The 14,722-nt window shown below is 42.2% G+C and overlaps 2 protein-coding genes across 8 annotated transcripts in view; one reads left to right on the top strand and one right to left on the bottom strand.

The window, feature by feature from the left end:
* MARCHF8 (membrane associated ring-CH-type finger 8) overlaps nt 1-9,186 on the bottom strand; it is a 121,881-nt gene extending 112,695 nt beyond the window's left edge. For 2 of the 6 annotated variants that reach the window (XM_032271614.1, XM_032271619.1), the window contains exon 1: nt 8,917-9,186. The gene's annotated coding sequence lies outside the window, so the exon portion shown is untranslated. The other 4 variants (XM_032271615.1, XM_032271623.1, XM_032271622.1 and 1 more) reach the window with 3 other exon arrangements.
* On the top strand, nt 40-2,010 carry LOC116545033 (T-complex protein 1 subunit eta-like). 2 transcript variants are annotated; one of them, XM_032271625.1, is made up of 2 exons: nt 565-626; nt 680-2,010. In XM_032271625.1, exons 1-2 carry the CDS (start codon nt 565-567, stop codon nt 1,863-1,865), a joined length of 1,248 nt encoding a protein of 415 aa, XP_032127516.1. In that variant the 3' UTR covers nt 1,866-2,010. The 2 variants fall into 2 exon arrangements, with proteins under 2 accessions (XP_032127515.1, XP_032127516.1); XM_032271624.1 differs by having other exon boundaries at nt 40-2,010.
* Nucleotides 9,187-14,722: the final 5,536 nt, after the last annotated feature.

Below are 14,722 nucleotides of genomic sequence, written 5' to 3'. Positions count from 1 at the left end.
ATAGCTCTTTTAAAGACAATAAAGACATATGCTTGTCAGATTGGATAAAAGCAGTAACAAAGGAAATCAAAAAAGAATGGATGGAAGGGGCTGGGCGCAGTGGCTCACGCCTGTAATCCCACCACTTTGGGAGGCCAAGACGGGCTGATCACGAGGTCAAGAGATTGGGACCGGCTCGGCGGCCGGGTCTCGGAGAAGAGGGAGTGTGGCAGGACGCTGAATAAGCTTCCAAAATGATGCCCATGCCAGTTATCCTGTTGAAAGAGGGGACTGATACCTCCCAAGGCATCCCCCAGCTTGTGAGTAACATCAGTGCCTGTCAGGTGATTGCTGAGGCTGTAAGAACCACCTTGGGTCCTCGTGGCATGGACAAGCTTATTGTGGATGGCAGAGGCAAAGCAACAATTTCTAATGATGGGGCCACAATTCTGAAACTTCGTGATGTTGTCCATCCTGCAATAAAGACTTTGGTGGACAATGCCAAATCCCAAGATGCTGAGGTGGGTGATGGCACCACCTCAGTGACCTTGCTCACTGCAGAGTTTCTGAAGCAGGTGAAACCCTATGTGGAGGAAGGTTTACACCCACAGATCATCATTCGAGCTTTCTGCACAGCCACCCAGCTGGCAGTTAACAAGATCAAAGAGATTGCTGTGACTGTGAAGAAGGCAGATAAAGTGGAGCAGAGGAAGCTGCTGGAGAAGTGTGCCATGACTGCTCTGAGCTCCAAGCTGATCTCCCAGCAGAAAGCTTTCTTTGCTAAGATGGTGGTGGATGCAGTGATGATGCTTGATGATTTGCTGCAGCTTAAAATCATTGGAATCAAGAAGGTACAGGGTGGAGCCCTTGAGGGTTCTCAGCTGGTAGCTGGTGTTATATTCAAGAAGACTTTCTCTTATGCTGGGTTTGAAATGCAACCCAAAAAGTACCACAATCCAAAGACTGTCCTTTTGAATGTTGAGCTTGAGTTGAAAGCTGAGAAAGAAAATGCTGAGATAAGAGTCCACACAGTTGAGGATTATCAGGCAATTGTTGATGCTGAGTGGAACATTCTCTATGACAAGTTAGAGAAGATCTATCATTCTGGAGCCAAAGTTGTCTTGTCCAAACTCCCCAATGGGGATGTGGCCACCCAGTACTTTGCTGACAGGGACATGTTCTGTGCTGGCCGAGTACCTGAGGAGGATCTGCAGAGGACAATGATGGCCTGTGGAGGCTCAATCCGGACCAGTGTGAATGCTCTGTCAGCAGATGTGCTGGGTCGATGCCAGGTGTTTGAAGAAACCCAGAATGGAGGCGAGAGGTACAATTTTTTTACTGGCTGCCCCAAGGCCAAGACATGCACCTTCATCCTTCGTGGTGGTGCTGAGCAGTTTATGGAGGACACAGAGTGGTCCCTGCATGATGCCATCATGATCGTCAGGAGAGCCATCAAGAATGATTCAGTGGTGGCTGGTGGTGGGGCCATTGAGATGGAGCTCTCCGAGTACCTGCAGGATTACTCAAGGACCATTCCTGGAAAACAGCAGCTGTTGATTGGGGCATATGCCAAGGCTTTGGAGATTATCCCACACCAGCTGTGTGACAATAACGGCTTTGATGCCACAAACATTCTCAACAAGCTACGGGCTTGGCATGCCCAGGGGGGCACATGGTATAGGGTAGATATCAACAACGAGGACATTGCTGACAACTTTGAGCCTTTCGTGTGGGAGCCAGCTATAGTGCGGATCAATGCCCTGACAGCAGCCTCTGAGGCTGCATGCCTGATCGTGTCTGTAGGTGAAACCATCAAGAACCCTCACTCGACTGTGGATGCTCCCCCAGCAGCTGGCTGGGGCCGTGGTCGTGGCCACCCCCACTGAGAGGCACCTCATTCATCACATGACTGGCTGGCTGCTGGGTGCACTTACTCTCCTTGGTTTGGTTACATGATTTTGCAATGAAGGGGTAGTAATTGGCCCACTCTCTTCTCACTGGAGGCTATTTAAATAAAATGTCCGACTTAGGGGAAAGAAAAAAAAAGAGAGATTGGGACCATCCTGGCCAACATGGTGAAACCCTGTCTCTACTAAAAAATAGAAAAATTAGCTGGGCGTGGTGTGGTGCGCGCCTATAGTCCCAGCTACTCGGGAGGCTGAGGCAGGAGAATTGCTTGAACGTGGGAGGGAAAGGTTGCAGTGAGCCAATATCGCACCACTGCACTCCAGCCTAGCCTAGCGCCTGGCGCCTGGTGCCAGACAGAGCGAGACTCTGTCTCAAAAAAAAAAAAAGAACGCAGGGAGGGAAAGAATCTACTTTTTTATAAGTCTCTCTCTACAGTAAAATAGGAAAGATGCACATGATTTTCACTTCTAGATTTTACCAACATATATGCAATCTTACTTCTAAGTGTATAAACATATATATTCAAGAAATTCTCTCACATATTCACAAGAAAAACTAAGTAACATTCTAAATTTTCATCAATGAAAGAACGAACCAATTGTGATCTATTTGTACAATAAAACACCATACAGTAGTTATTAAAACTCAAACCACAAAAGCACAATTCTGGAGAAAAACCTCACATATTATAGAACACACACAGAATAAAATTATTTATGTAAAATTTATTGAAAAGGAAAAAAAAAAAACTATCTTTACTTATGTATGGATATACATGGACCCATAGATTTAAAACATGAGATACCGCTTCTCAGCCTAAACATCTGACAATATTAAGGACACAGAACAAGAACTCCAACATCTGCTAATGTAAATGCATACTGGTACTACCACTATGGAAAACAATTTGTATTATGATAGTCTCCCAAGATTCCTGTCCATGGTTATTTAAACACTAATCTGAGTATAGCTGTGAAGGGACCATGAAGATAAAATAGAAAGAGTAATCTAGATTATCCCAGTAGACCCAATAAATCACATGAGCCCTTAAAAGCAGAGAATGATCTCCATCTAGAGAAGGAAAAAATATATATATATATGAGTCAGAAAGATACAAAGCATGAGAGAGATTCCAATCTCCTACTTCCAGGCTTTGAAGATGAAGTTAAGAAAGGTCATAAGGCAAGGAATGTGAGTGGCCTGTAGAAGCTGAGAATGACCACCAGCTGACATCCAGCAAAGACACATGGACCTCAGTCCTACAACCGTATGAACTGAATTCTACCAACAACCCAAGTAAGTGTGGAAGTGGATTTCTCTCCAGAGCATCCAGAAAAGAATGCAGTCCTACTGACAACTTGATTTCAGCCTCACAAGACCCAGAGGAGATAACCCAGCCAAGCCTACTGCACTTCTGACTTATCGGACCATGAAATTTCAAAATGTGAGTTGTTTTAAGGCTCTAAGTTTGTGGTACTTTGTTACCAGCAACAGAAAACTACTACTAGAAAAGATGAAGAAACACATTATCCTGCAACCCAGCAGCTATACACCTGACCATACACAAAGAGAAACTCTTGCCCAAGTGCACAAGAAGACATGCACAATATTCACATCACCATTGCTCATGACAGACAAAAAACTGACAATCCAGTCATTCATCAATACTACAAAGAACAAATTGTGGAATATTAATAATGTAACACAGTAAAACAATGAGACACCAATGAACTACAGCCACACAAAAATATGAATGAGTCTCAAATCTCATATGGAATAAAAAAGGAAGTGAAAGAAGTATATACATAATACAATTCTAGTTATAAAGTTCAATAGCACATAGGGAAAAACAACACGGCTTAGAGATACAAATGTGGTAAAACTATAGCAATGAAATAATAAAAACAAAATTCAGGGTAGCAGTTATGTCTCTGGGACATGAATGAGGTCAGAGAGGGGAGACCAAGGGCATCAAATACAATGCTGATTGTTCCTAACTGGTGATTACAGAATAACAGCACTCAAATTCCATATGTAATTTATAAATATAATATCTACTCAATATTTTAAAAATGAAAACATCGGCTGGGCGAAGTGGCTCACGCCTATAATCCCAGCACTTTGGGAGGCCAAGGTGGGTGGATTGCCTGAGCTCAGGAGTTCGAGACCAGCCTGGGCAACATGGCAAAACCCCATCTTTAAAAAAAAAAAAAAAAGGAAAACATCTAGATAATCAAATTTCTACGTAACAAAAAAGAACTTTTTTATTTTCTTTTGCCAAGACATGTTCATTGAAAAGAATAAATCAAAAAATATAAAAAGTTAAATCATTTTTAAAAATCACCTAAAATTCTCACCACCTAGACATAACCGGTAACAATTTGCTTAACATCCTTCCAGGCATCTCCTATGAGTATACATAAACTATTTCACATAAAATCTCAGCATACATACACATAGGTATATGTTCAGTCTATAAATGCTTTTTAGGCCCTTTTAAAAGGGTTCTATATTTTATTCTGGACATTCCATATAAATGTATTTGCACAATATGTGGCCTTTTGTGACTGTCTTTTATCACTTAGAATAACGTTTTCAAGGTTCATCCATTTGTAGCATGAGTCAGTACTTCATTCCTTTTTATGCCTGAATAATAGTCCACTGCATGGATAAACCACATTATTTAAACCATTCTTCAGCCGATACATGTTTGAGTTGTTTCAACTTTTTGGCTCTTATGACGACTGCTACTGCGAACATTTACACACAACACAGATATGTTTTCATTTCTCTTGACTATATACCTAAGAGTGGAACTGCTTTGTCATGCTTTATCTCATATTTAGCCATTTCAAGAACTGCCAGAACTGTTTCTCAAAGCAGTTGCACCACTTTACATTCCAACATGTAGATTCCAATTTCTCCACAACCTCACCAATGCTTATTATTACATGTCTTTTTGATTATACACAGCCATCTTAGTTTACTAAGATGCTTACTTAGTCACCATCTTAGTTACTTAGTTGGTGTAACATGGTATTTCACTGTGGTTTTGATTTCCATTTACATGGTGGCTAATGATGTCAAACACCTTTTCATGTACTTACTGGCCATTTTTATGTCTCGTCTGAAGAAATGTCTATTCAAACCCTGTGTCCATTTTTTGAGTTCTTTTTTATGACTGAAGTATAAGAGTTCCTTAAGTACTCTGGAAACTAGACCTTTAATAGATACATGGTTTTCTCATACCAAACACTGGGGAGCATGTGGACAGAATAACAAGAACTCTCACACTGCTTGTAGGACAGTAAAACAGTAGAACTACCTTGGAAAGCAATTTGTATTTAGTAAAGTTACTGGTGTACACACTGGACAAGCAACAAACTCCAATGCTAGATGTATATTCCGGATAAATTCTTAACCTTTCAGGAAAAACATGGATGACACTTAGTAACCTAATTTAAGTTAAAAAGTTGCAGGAAAAAAAATGCACATAGCATGATCCCATTTATATAAGTTCAAAAATATGCATAAGCAAACAATATTTTGAGGGGATCTATACATATCAAGTAAAATAACATTATCAAGAAAGCAGGCCAGGCGCAGTGGCTCACATCTGTAATCCCTGCACTTTGGGAGGCTAAGACAGGTAGATCACTTGAGGTCAGGAATTTGAGACCAGTCCAGCCAACAAGGTAAAAGCCAGTCTCTACAAAAAACACAAAAATTAGTAGTGCATGGTGGCGCATGCCTGTAGTCCCAGCTACTAGAGAGGCTAAGGCAGGAGAATCACTTGAACCCAGGAGGCAGAGTTGCAATGAGACGAGACTGCACCATTGCTCTCCATTCAGCCTAAGTGACAGAGCAAGACTCTTGTCTCAAAAAAGAAAAAAGAAAACAAAGAAATGATAGACATAGAATTCAGCATGCTGGTTACTTCTGAGAGGAAGGAAGAAGTACACAGGAGGTTTCAATGCTATTGGTGATACTCTATTTTTTCAATGCATGGTTTTATATGCGTGACACATTTAGTAAACATTTTTTCAAAGAGCTTCACTGACAACTGAAGGTCTTTCTAATACAGAAAGACACCAAAGTGGTTCAATCCAAATATAATGCAGATGACAGCATCACAGTGAACTAAAAACCACACATACACAATACTGTGAAGTATTTTAAATCCAACAAAGTGTATGTTTTGTAGAACTGAGAAGACAGATTCCCCACCCTTCTCTGCTTCTTTCCACTATTCTGTCCACCTCTGTCTTCCTGATCCTGCCTTTACTTCCATGTCTTGGATTCACTTCTACCTCCTCCAGAAAGCTTTTCTCTTCAATATATCAACCTGAGGGTGGCACCCATCCTTCCTCTCAATTTCCGTAGCATTTGTACCTCTTCAAAGCCTTCATCACATTATCCTCAGATTACATGTTTTAACTCCTCTATCAGAAATAAGCACCTGGAAAACTAGAACACTGGTCACAACATCAACCTGGTTCTCCAAACATACCAATTTCTTTTTTGACTACTGAATGAATAAATGAATTAGAAAATTCAGGCATTTCCAAGTGAGTTAAGAAACTGGATGTGGCTTATTTAAAAAAAAAAAAAAAACAAACTCAAAGAAATGAAAAGTTTTAAATTACAGTCCTTGAAAAAGAATTTCAAAATTGAAAACCCTTCAATACAGCAAAGACAAAGCTGACAACAGTCAGATAAAATATAAAATGTTTATAATGTATATAGTGACAATTTTCCATATTCATAGGGGACAGAGTAAGAAGGCATAAGAACAACTTCCTAAGGGGTAATTTAGCATCAGAACAGTCCACGGCTTTAGAAAATGTCTTGCAGTCAACCACAAACTTGGGGAACAGGTAGGGTTGTAAAGTATCTTTTACAGGCGGGAAAAAAAAGCACATACCATTTCAAGGCTCAAAAAAATGAGGTTACTTTCAGAAATTTCAGCAATATTTTAAACTTGCTTTCAGATATTTTAAACTACTTACCACCAAAAGTATAAACCTGAACATCATGTGATTATGACAGAAATGGCAAGGAAAAAGGGAAAAAAAGAGAAACCACAAGTGAATCAACGACATCCCTCAAGAACCAGACGCTACAACTGACAACAAATAGGGTTTCTTGGCTGCTTGAATCAATTCATTCCAGCTCTGCTTTGAGCTAGTTTCTTCCTGGCACTAATTTAAAGGAGACAAAAATGTTGGAACTAAGGCTGCCAGATTTAGCGAATATAAATACAGCAAGCCCAGTTACACTTTAATTTCACACAAACAACGAATCACTTTTTTCAGTACAAGTATGCCCCCATGTAGTATTTATACTAAAAATGTATTCACTGTTTATCCGAGATTCGTATCAATGAGGCCTCCTGTATTTTATCTGGAGAGTCTAGCTGGAGCCAAAAGATAGAAAAGTAATCAATCCAATTTCCTCATTTTGCAGTAGAAACTGAGAACCAAAGAAAGGAACTGACTTGCTTAAGCTGCTTAAAGATGAGGGAAGTTGGCTTTGAAAAGAGAAAACCTTTACACCACGTCACCTTGGGTACCACTTATAGTCCGTTCCACCTCCAATTCTTGATCAACTCACAGAAGCACCAAGCAGACAAGTTGTGAAAGGGTATGATTTCTCTCTTGTAACATTAAACTTCAAGTTTCAGTACATCTCTTAGAACCCTAATCTCCAAAAACAATTAGGAAACTATGCGTTATTCTTTAAAAAAAAAAAAAAAAAATTCCTGGTACTTTTGTCTACACACTACCGCCCCATACTCTCTTTATATGTTCACTCACCATATGAAATAGGACATCCTTTTCTCCTAAACTCAATTCTCTCAAAATTCACAATTTTCTTGCTTCAGGGTCTCAAGATTTCGCACAGGTGCATGTTCACATTATTCCATGACTCTTAACGACTTTAATTCCTATGCTCCTTCAGTTTTCACATTTTTTTAGAGTTTTTATATTTTTCACATATGTCCTAACCCATTCGGTTGGCCTCAAAGGTCTTCCACTTCCATTCTGTATCTGAGCAACTAAATCAGCAATGAGGCATGAAGTCTCACTATTATAAACATACACTCACTTCCCCAGGGACTGGGATGCAAGAAAAGATGGAAAAAGTCTTTATCAGAAATTTCGGGGGCTTTTTTGGTATGTGAGAGTTATACTACTTGTCTCTGTAATTACATAGCATGCAATCTAACAAGAGAAAATTAATAGAAAACTCCACACATGTAAATAACTCATTTTCCAGATCTCATCAAATTAAAAAAAACACAAAACATCTCCTAACTCCATATGGAGCTCTTCTACCTATGACTCCCAGGGGACCTTAAGGGCAGTTAGCGTGGGGGTGAGAATAGTGATAGCGAGGCAGAAAACGTTTCCATTATTTATTTATTTATTTTTACAAATTGGGCTTTGAAACAGTTTTGAGAAAAAACGGTTCTGATGCATTAAAGAAACATAAAACGGTAACATAAACCATTATAACCCCCACCCAGTAAGTTTCATATTAAAAACTTCACCCAGGTGGTCAGGAATCCAACTTTTAAGATGAAAACCGATTTAAAGAGCAACGAAAAGTTAGCAATTAAAGGAGAAAATAGCTACCTATGCTTTCCCTCTGGCACCCTCAATGAACGCAGGTCTCTCAGGATCAGACGTCAGACGTGGAAGGTCCTCACGGATCGCTAGTCCGAGACTGCATTTTACAGATGTGCAAACTCAGGCCAAGAACGAGGGCTGCCGGGCCCCAAAGTCTCACAGCCAGTCAGGGAAAGGAATTCACCTGGGAGCCGGGGAGGCCGGCCTAGGGCCCTCCGAGCCGACTGCCCCTGCCGTTCCCGGTTCGGCTCGGCCCGGCCCAAGGACAGACGCAAGCACCGGGGCGGAAGGACCCACAGCCCGGAGTCGCGCTGCCGCTCCGCAGTCTCCAAGCCAGGCCCCCAGCCCAGGGGCAGCGCAGGGCCGGGACCTCGGCGGTCGCCCCCGCCCGACCCACCTGTCGCGGACTGCGCGGCCGGCAGCCACACCCCCTGCCTGGGCTGGGGGCTCGGCCGCCCTGATTGGAGTCCAGCGGCGGCGGCTGCGCGCCGCGTGGGAGACGCCAGTCCCAGAGACCACTGGAGTTACCTCAGGTGGGCTCCGAGCTGGCGGCGCGACCGCCCCAGCCTGCCTCGAGCATGCCCGAGACGCGAACGCCGCAGGGCCGCACCTCCGCCAGCGCGTCGCCTGTTTACACTCCTCCGCGGGAGGACGCCGACTGGCAGGTCACGTGACGCGAGCGTCCCTTGTCCGCCAGGGTTGGGCGGAGGCGTTGCCCTGGCGACGACGCCGCGCTGGGGGCGGGCTGCAGCGGGTGCGGCTGCGCGGCCCTTCTGTGCTTCCACCCTTTCGCTGTGCCCAGGCGAGAAACCACCCGGCTTGGAACGGAAGAGACTTAACCCAGCTCCGCCTTTGTCATTTAGTGTCTCCTGGGCATGCTACCATATGTTATTAATATAAGGGTTTTGGAAGGGAAGGGAATTTTGTCTGGCAAAAGGATGTTGTACTTGGAGAAAAAAATGGAAAAACTTTCTTACCTGAGGCTGTCAAACGGGAGGGAAAGCGAAGTAATAAGTCATGTCAGTTTTTGCCTTGACAGATTTTTGTTTGCGTTCGCTCTCTAACCTGGACTGAAAGGCAGATGCCCACAACATAACCCTCTCCGCCAGAGAAACTTCCTACTTTTAAGGTTTTCTTTTTAATTTTTTTATGGGGATTCGTCTTTGTGTACATACAAACGTCTAAATATTTGATTCTGCATTCAGCTTTTGCCAATATCAAATTTTCCTAATTATTCCTCTGTCACCTTCATCACTGTCTACCAAATCCAAGTCCAATTTTCCTAGATCAGACTTCGCAGAAATAGTTTCAATCCCTGCCAATTTTATCTCTCCCATATTAAAAAATTCTTAAAAGATGAATAATTAGGATTTCTCATTAAATTCAAGAATTAATTATAAGCAAATCCTCTCAAATATTCCACAGTTGTTCTATTGTCCAGGAGTGATCTATTAATACCTAATCAATTCCTCCCTACAATTCTGACCACTTTGCATAGTTGGCTAAGTAAAGAGCAGATTGTCAGGTTCAAAACTGTGCTCAAAATAGCCTCCAGATCAGCAAGGTCAAAACATCTTCATTTCTATAAGACAGCTAAAATACAATATTGCAAAGAGCAGAAAATGGTGAATTTTCTCCATTTGTCTTTTACTATGGAAATAGGCTATCGAGGCCAGTTGCCACAACCTGGTTGACTCTACTCCTGGCAGCAGGTGTTCCATGAAGGCAGCACCAATATCTTCCATTGGTATAGCTTATGCCTAGGCCAGACTTGGTGAGCAAACAGTTGTTTGACTGATCTATGGATATGGAATCCTGCCATTCTTCTGCAGGAAGTGGCAGAACCTTCATAGTTCCATAGAGATCTGTGGGCTATGCAGGGCTGATAAGCAGTACTCATGAAGGCAAAACTAGGGTGAGTCCTGGCTCAGGCATCACTGTCTAGGCAATTTCCTTAACTTTTCTGAGTCTCCCTCCAGCTATCTAAAAGATACTGAATAAAGTGGTTATGAGACAAAATGAGGTAATGCCTGTATAACACTCCTAAGTGCCCAACACATAACAGTGCTGGGTAAATATTAGTATAGGAGATCAGAGTCCTGAGGGAAAGGGGGCTGACAACTTGAATGTGTCCAGGTCCTGGGTCCAGATTGTTGCCACCTGGAGTGAGTTCAAGAAGGGATTGCCGACTGGCAGCGGTGTCTCAGGTCTGTAATCCCAACACTTTTCGGTGGATCACTTGAGGTCAGGAGTTCGAAATCAGCCTGTCCAACATGGTGAAACCCTGTCTCTACTTAAAATACAAAATTAGCCAGGCATGGTGATGCATGCCTGTAATCCCAGCTACTCAGGAGGCTGAGGCAGGAGAATCACTTGAATCTGGGAGGCGAATGTTGTAGTGAGCCAAGATCGTGCCACTGCACTCTAGCCTGGGCAACAAGAGCAAAACTCCATCTCAAAAAAAAAAAAGAATTCAGGCTTGAGCCAAGTGACCAGTGTTATCCCCAGAGCCAGTCACACTGACTCCCCACCAAATGATTAAATACATCAACCATGTTCTTGTTCTTTAAAGAGTTTCATTGCAAAAAGGAAAATGTTTAATGTATGACAACATATACAGCAAATATATAGTGGCCTCTTATACGTAGCTCTATAATAGCACCCAATCTAACACAGCAGATACACTAGTGTTCCCACTAGAATAGATGAATGTAAGGACTAATGGGGAGCTTGCAAACAAAGGAGTAAACTAGCAATAACCTACTAAAGTGTTGCAAAGCTATGATGTGGTACAGCCAGCCTTGAATTCACGTTTCCTGGTCCCAAGTCTAAATGCCTTTTCCTTTTCCTTTTTATTTTTTTGTTGCCTTGATATAAGACTTTTTCTTTTTTATTAATTTTTTATTAATAACCTTAATAAAGATACGGTTTCACTAGACTAGAGTTCAGTGAACTGGAATTCAGAGGAGAGATAGAAGATTAGGCAGTAGTATTCAAAAAGCCACATGATTAAATGAGATCACAAAGAGCAGTAATTTCCTTTTTTTTTTTTTTTTTTGAGACATAGTCTCACTCTGTCGCCAGGCTGGAGTGCAGTGGCACAGTCTCAGCTCACTGCAACCTCTGCCTCCCCAGTTCAAGTGATTCTTCTGCCTCAGCCTCTCAAGTAGCTGGGATTACAGACATGTGCCACCATGCCTGGCTAATTTTTGTATTTTTAGTAGAGACAGGGTTTCACCATTTTGGCTAGAATGGTCTCGATCTCTTGACCTTGTGATCCACCTGCCTCGGCCTCCCAAAGTGCTAGTTACAAGCATGAGCTACGGCACCCAGCCAAGAGCAGTAATTTTCATATCTTTCACCTCAACCCAAAATACAAAATACATTTTATATATTAACCAAATATATGTATCAAATATATGTATATCATTTAAAAGTTCCCAGAAACAGATTTACCATTCCTATGTGTGATGCACAATTTCTTCTCTTTAAATTTTTGACTCCCAACTCAACTGATTTTTTTTAACCCAGTAACAGTTGTGGCCTACAGTTTGAAAATCATTGAGGTGACTCACGCCTGTAATCCTAGCACTTTGGGAGGCCGAGGTGGGTGGATCACCTGAGGTCAGGAGTTCAAGACTAGCCTGGCCATCATGGTGAAACCCCATCTTAAAAAAAAAAAAAAAAAAGAAAGAAAAGAAAATCATTGAAAATCACCGATCTAGAGCTTTCTTAAGTCCTAACTGCATAATTGCAGCAAGAGATTGAAAAGTAGACATGTGGCACTGTAGAGATAAGAAGGAAACTTAGAAGCAATCAGAGGTAAGAGGAGAACTGAAACAGAGGAGTTCTGATTAAGCGAAGAAAATGTTTCAGGAGAGAAGTGACTAAAGGTATCATTTGCACTGAGAGGCTGAGTCAGTTGAGTATTGACCTCTGAACTGGCAGTGTAGAGATCACTGAGAGCTTGGGAACAGAGCAATTAAGATAAAACAGTAGGGTTAAAAGCTTGATTCTTGTGATAACAGATGGTGATGACAAGTAAATAAAGTCATTGCTCTCTTGCTGCAAAGGTTAGCAGGGAAATAGGATCAAAGCAGGTAAGAGATGCAGGGTTGAGATTTTCTGTTTAAAAATTTATATGCGGGCGGGCGAGGTGGCTCACGCCTATAATCCCAACACTTTGGGAGGCCGAGACAGGTGGATCATGAGGTCAGAAGTTCCAGACCTGCCTAGTCAAGACGGTGAAACCCCGTCTCTACTAAAAATACAAAAATTAGCCGGGTACAGTGGGAGGTGCCTGTAATCCCAGCCACTCGGGAGGCTGAGGCGGGAGAATTGCTTGAACCCAGGCGGCAGAGGTTCAAGCAGTGAGCTGAGATCGTGCCACTGCACTCTAGCCTGGGCAACAGAGTAAGACTCCTTCTCAAAAAAAATAAGATAAATATTTATATGCTAATACAAATGCTCTAGTAATGGGATGTACAAGAGAGTGACAGCTGTAGGAAGGAAAATCTTGAGTAGATTGGAGGAGTCATCCTTGGATAAGGAAAAAACAAGAGAAGGGGAACGGAATGACTGGCCACAGATACAGAAAGCTTGGTAGATTTGTTGTTGGATATGAAACCTATCCAATAGTCTGGTAGATAGTTCTTTTGGCTAAACATAGAAAATTACTTTCTGTTCTTAAAGCTCGAAACTTAGATTTGTTTCATCTGAGTTTCTTTCTCAGGAAAGACCCCTGGCCTCTCAAAAAGTATCAAAGAACTGAAACTTAACAGATCACCACATTCTGACTCTTCCTTTTGTTTCCTTTCCCCTCCCTAGTTCCTGTTTTCTAACACATTGTTATACTTCTTCCCTGTTATATAAACCCCAAATTTCAGTCACTCAGGGAGATGGATTTAGACTGACCTCCCATCTCTTTGGCTGCAACAGGTGATTAAAGCCTTCTTCCTCAGCAATAACCGTCTCTGTGATTGGCTGTGCAGTGAGCAGCAGGACTTAGACAGAACCTCTTATGTTTCTGTAACAGATGCATGTGGAATTTCTCTTCTGATTGTTGATAGTTTAGTAAAAGCTGAGCGAGTAGAGGGAGAGAGGAGCTGGTGGTTTGAGAAAAGAAGAGAGCATGTGACTATCATCCAGGAGCATGCTACAGCCCAGCCCAGCCCTGGGATCTTCCATGTGGGTGACTGGTGTGTATTTCTCTCAGCTTCCATCCCAGCCTCCTGCAGTCTTTTTTTTTCTACACAATCACCAAAGTGACTTTTCAAAACCAAAGAGCATGTCAACCTTGATATTTTCCCAATTCAGAATAAAATCCAGAGTTCTTGTCTCTGAAGTCCTACGTGATCTAGGTCCTATTTCCCATCGCCCTCTCACTTGCTTTGCTCTAGCCACGTGGCTTCTTTGCTATTCCTTAGTTTCCTCAAGAGTAGAACATTTCCTTCCATTTCCTCACTTCCTTTGTGGCGTATTCAAATGTGACTTTCTCAGAGAGGTTGTCTTTGACCATCCTTTGTGAAACGGCACTCCTATCAATGTCACCTTCCTCTGCTTGGTTTTTGTTATTAGCACTTATTGCCATCTCTGGCAGAGATATTTATAGCACATTAAATATCTGTTTGCTACCAGCCCCCTTCATATAACCCTTGCAACTAGCTCAGGCCCTATAACCAGCTCTAGCCAATCGGCTGTGCACAAAAAGCGGCATCTAGGCAAAAGCACCAAATGTAACCCTCTAACTCTGTCTTCCCCCGCTGCAGTGATCTAGACCACATGTTGCAGTGGTGAAGTCACAGAGCGGACATGGCCTGAATCACTGAGTCACCGCCTAGGTCAGCTGTCTTGGGAAGTTGCCTGGCTCACTGAGTTTTCCATGGTGGAAAAGTAAAGCTTTGTTGTGTGAAATCACTGAGCTTTTGAGATTGATTTGTTACCACAGCATAAGGTATTATCTGTTATGGTCTAAATTATGTCTCTCTACCCACAAAATTCATATGTTGAAGCCCTCCCAGATCTCAGAATGTGACTGCATTTAGAGATAGGGTCTTTAAAGAGGAGATTAGAGTGGGCCCTAATCCAGTATGACAGAAGCCCTTGTAACAAGAGGAGATTGGGACACAGACACATACAGAGGAAAGACCATGAGAAGACACAAGGAAAAGACGGTCATCTGCAAGGCAAGGAGGCTTTCAGAA

Source organism: Sapajus apella, unplaced genomic scaffold (assembly GCF_009761245.1).
Source record: "Sapajus apella isolate SASKATOON/1434 unplaced genomic scaffold, GSC_monkey_1.0 scaffold243, whole genome shotgun sequence".
NCBI classification, from domain to species: domain Eukaryota; kingdom Metazoa; phylum Chordata; class Mammalia; order Primates; family Cebidae; genus Sapajus; species Sapajus apella.
This window is presented reverse-complemented; position numbering and strand designations above follow the sequence as displayed.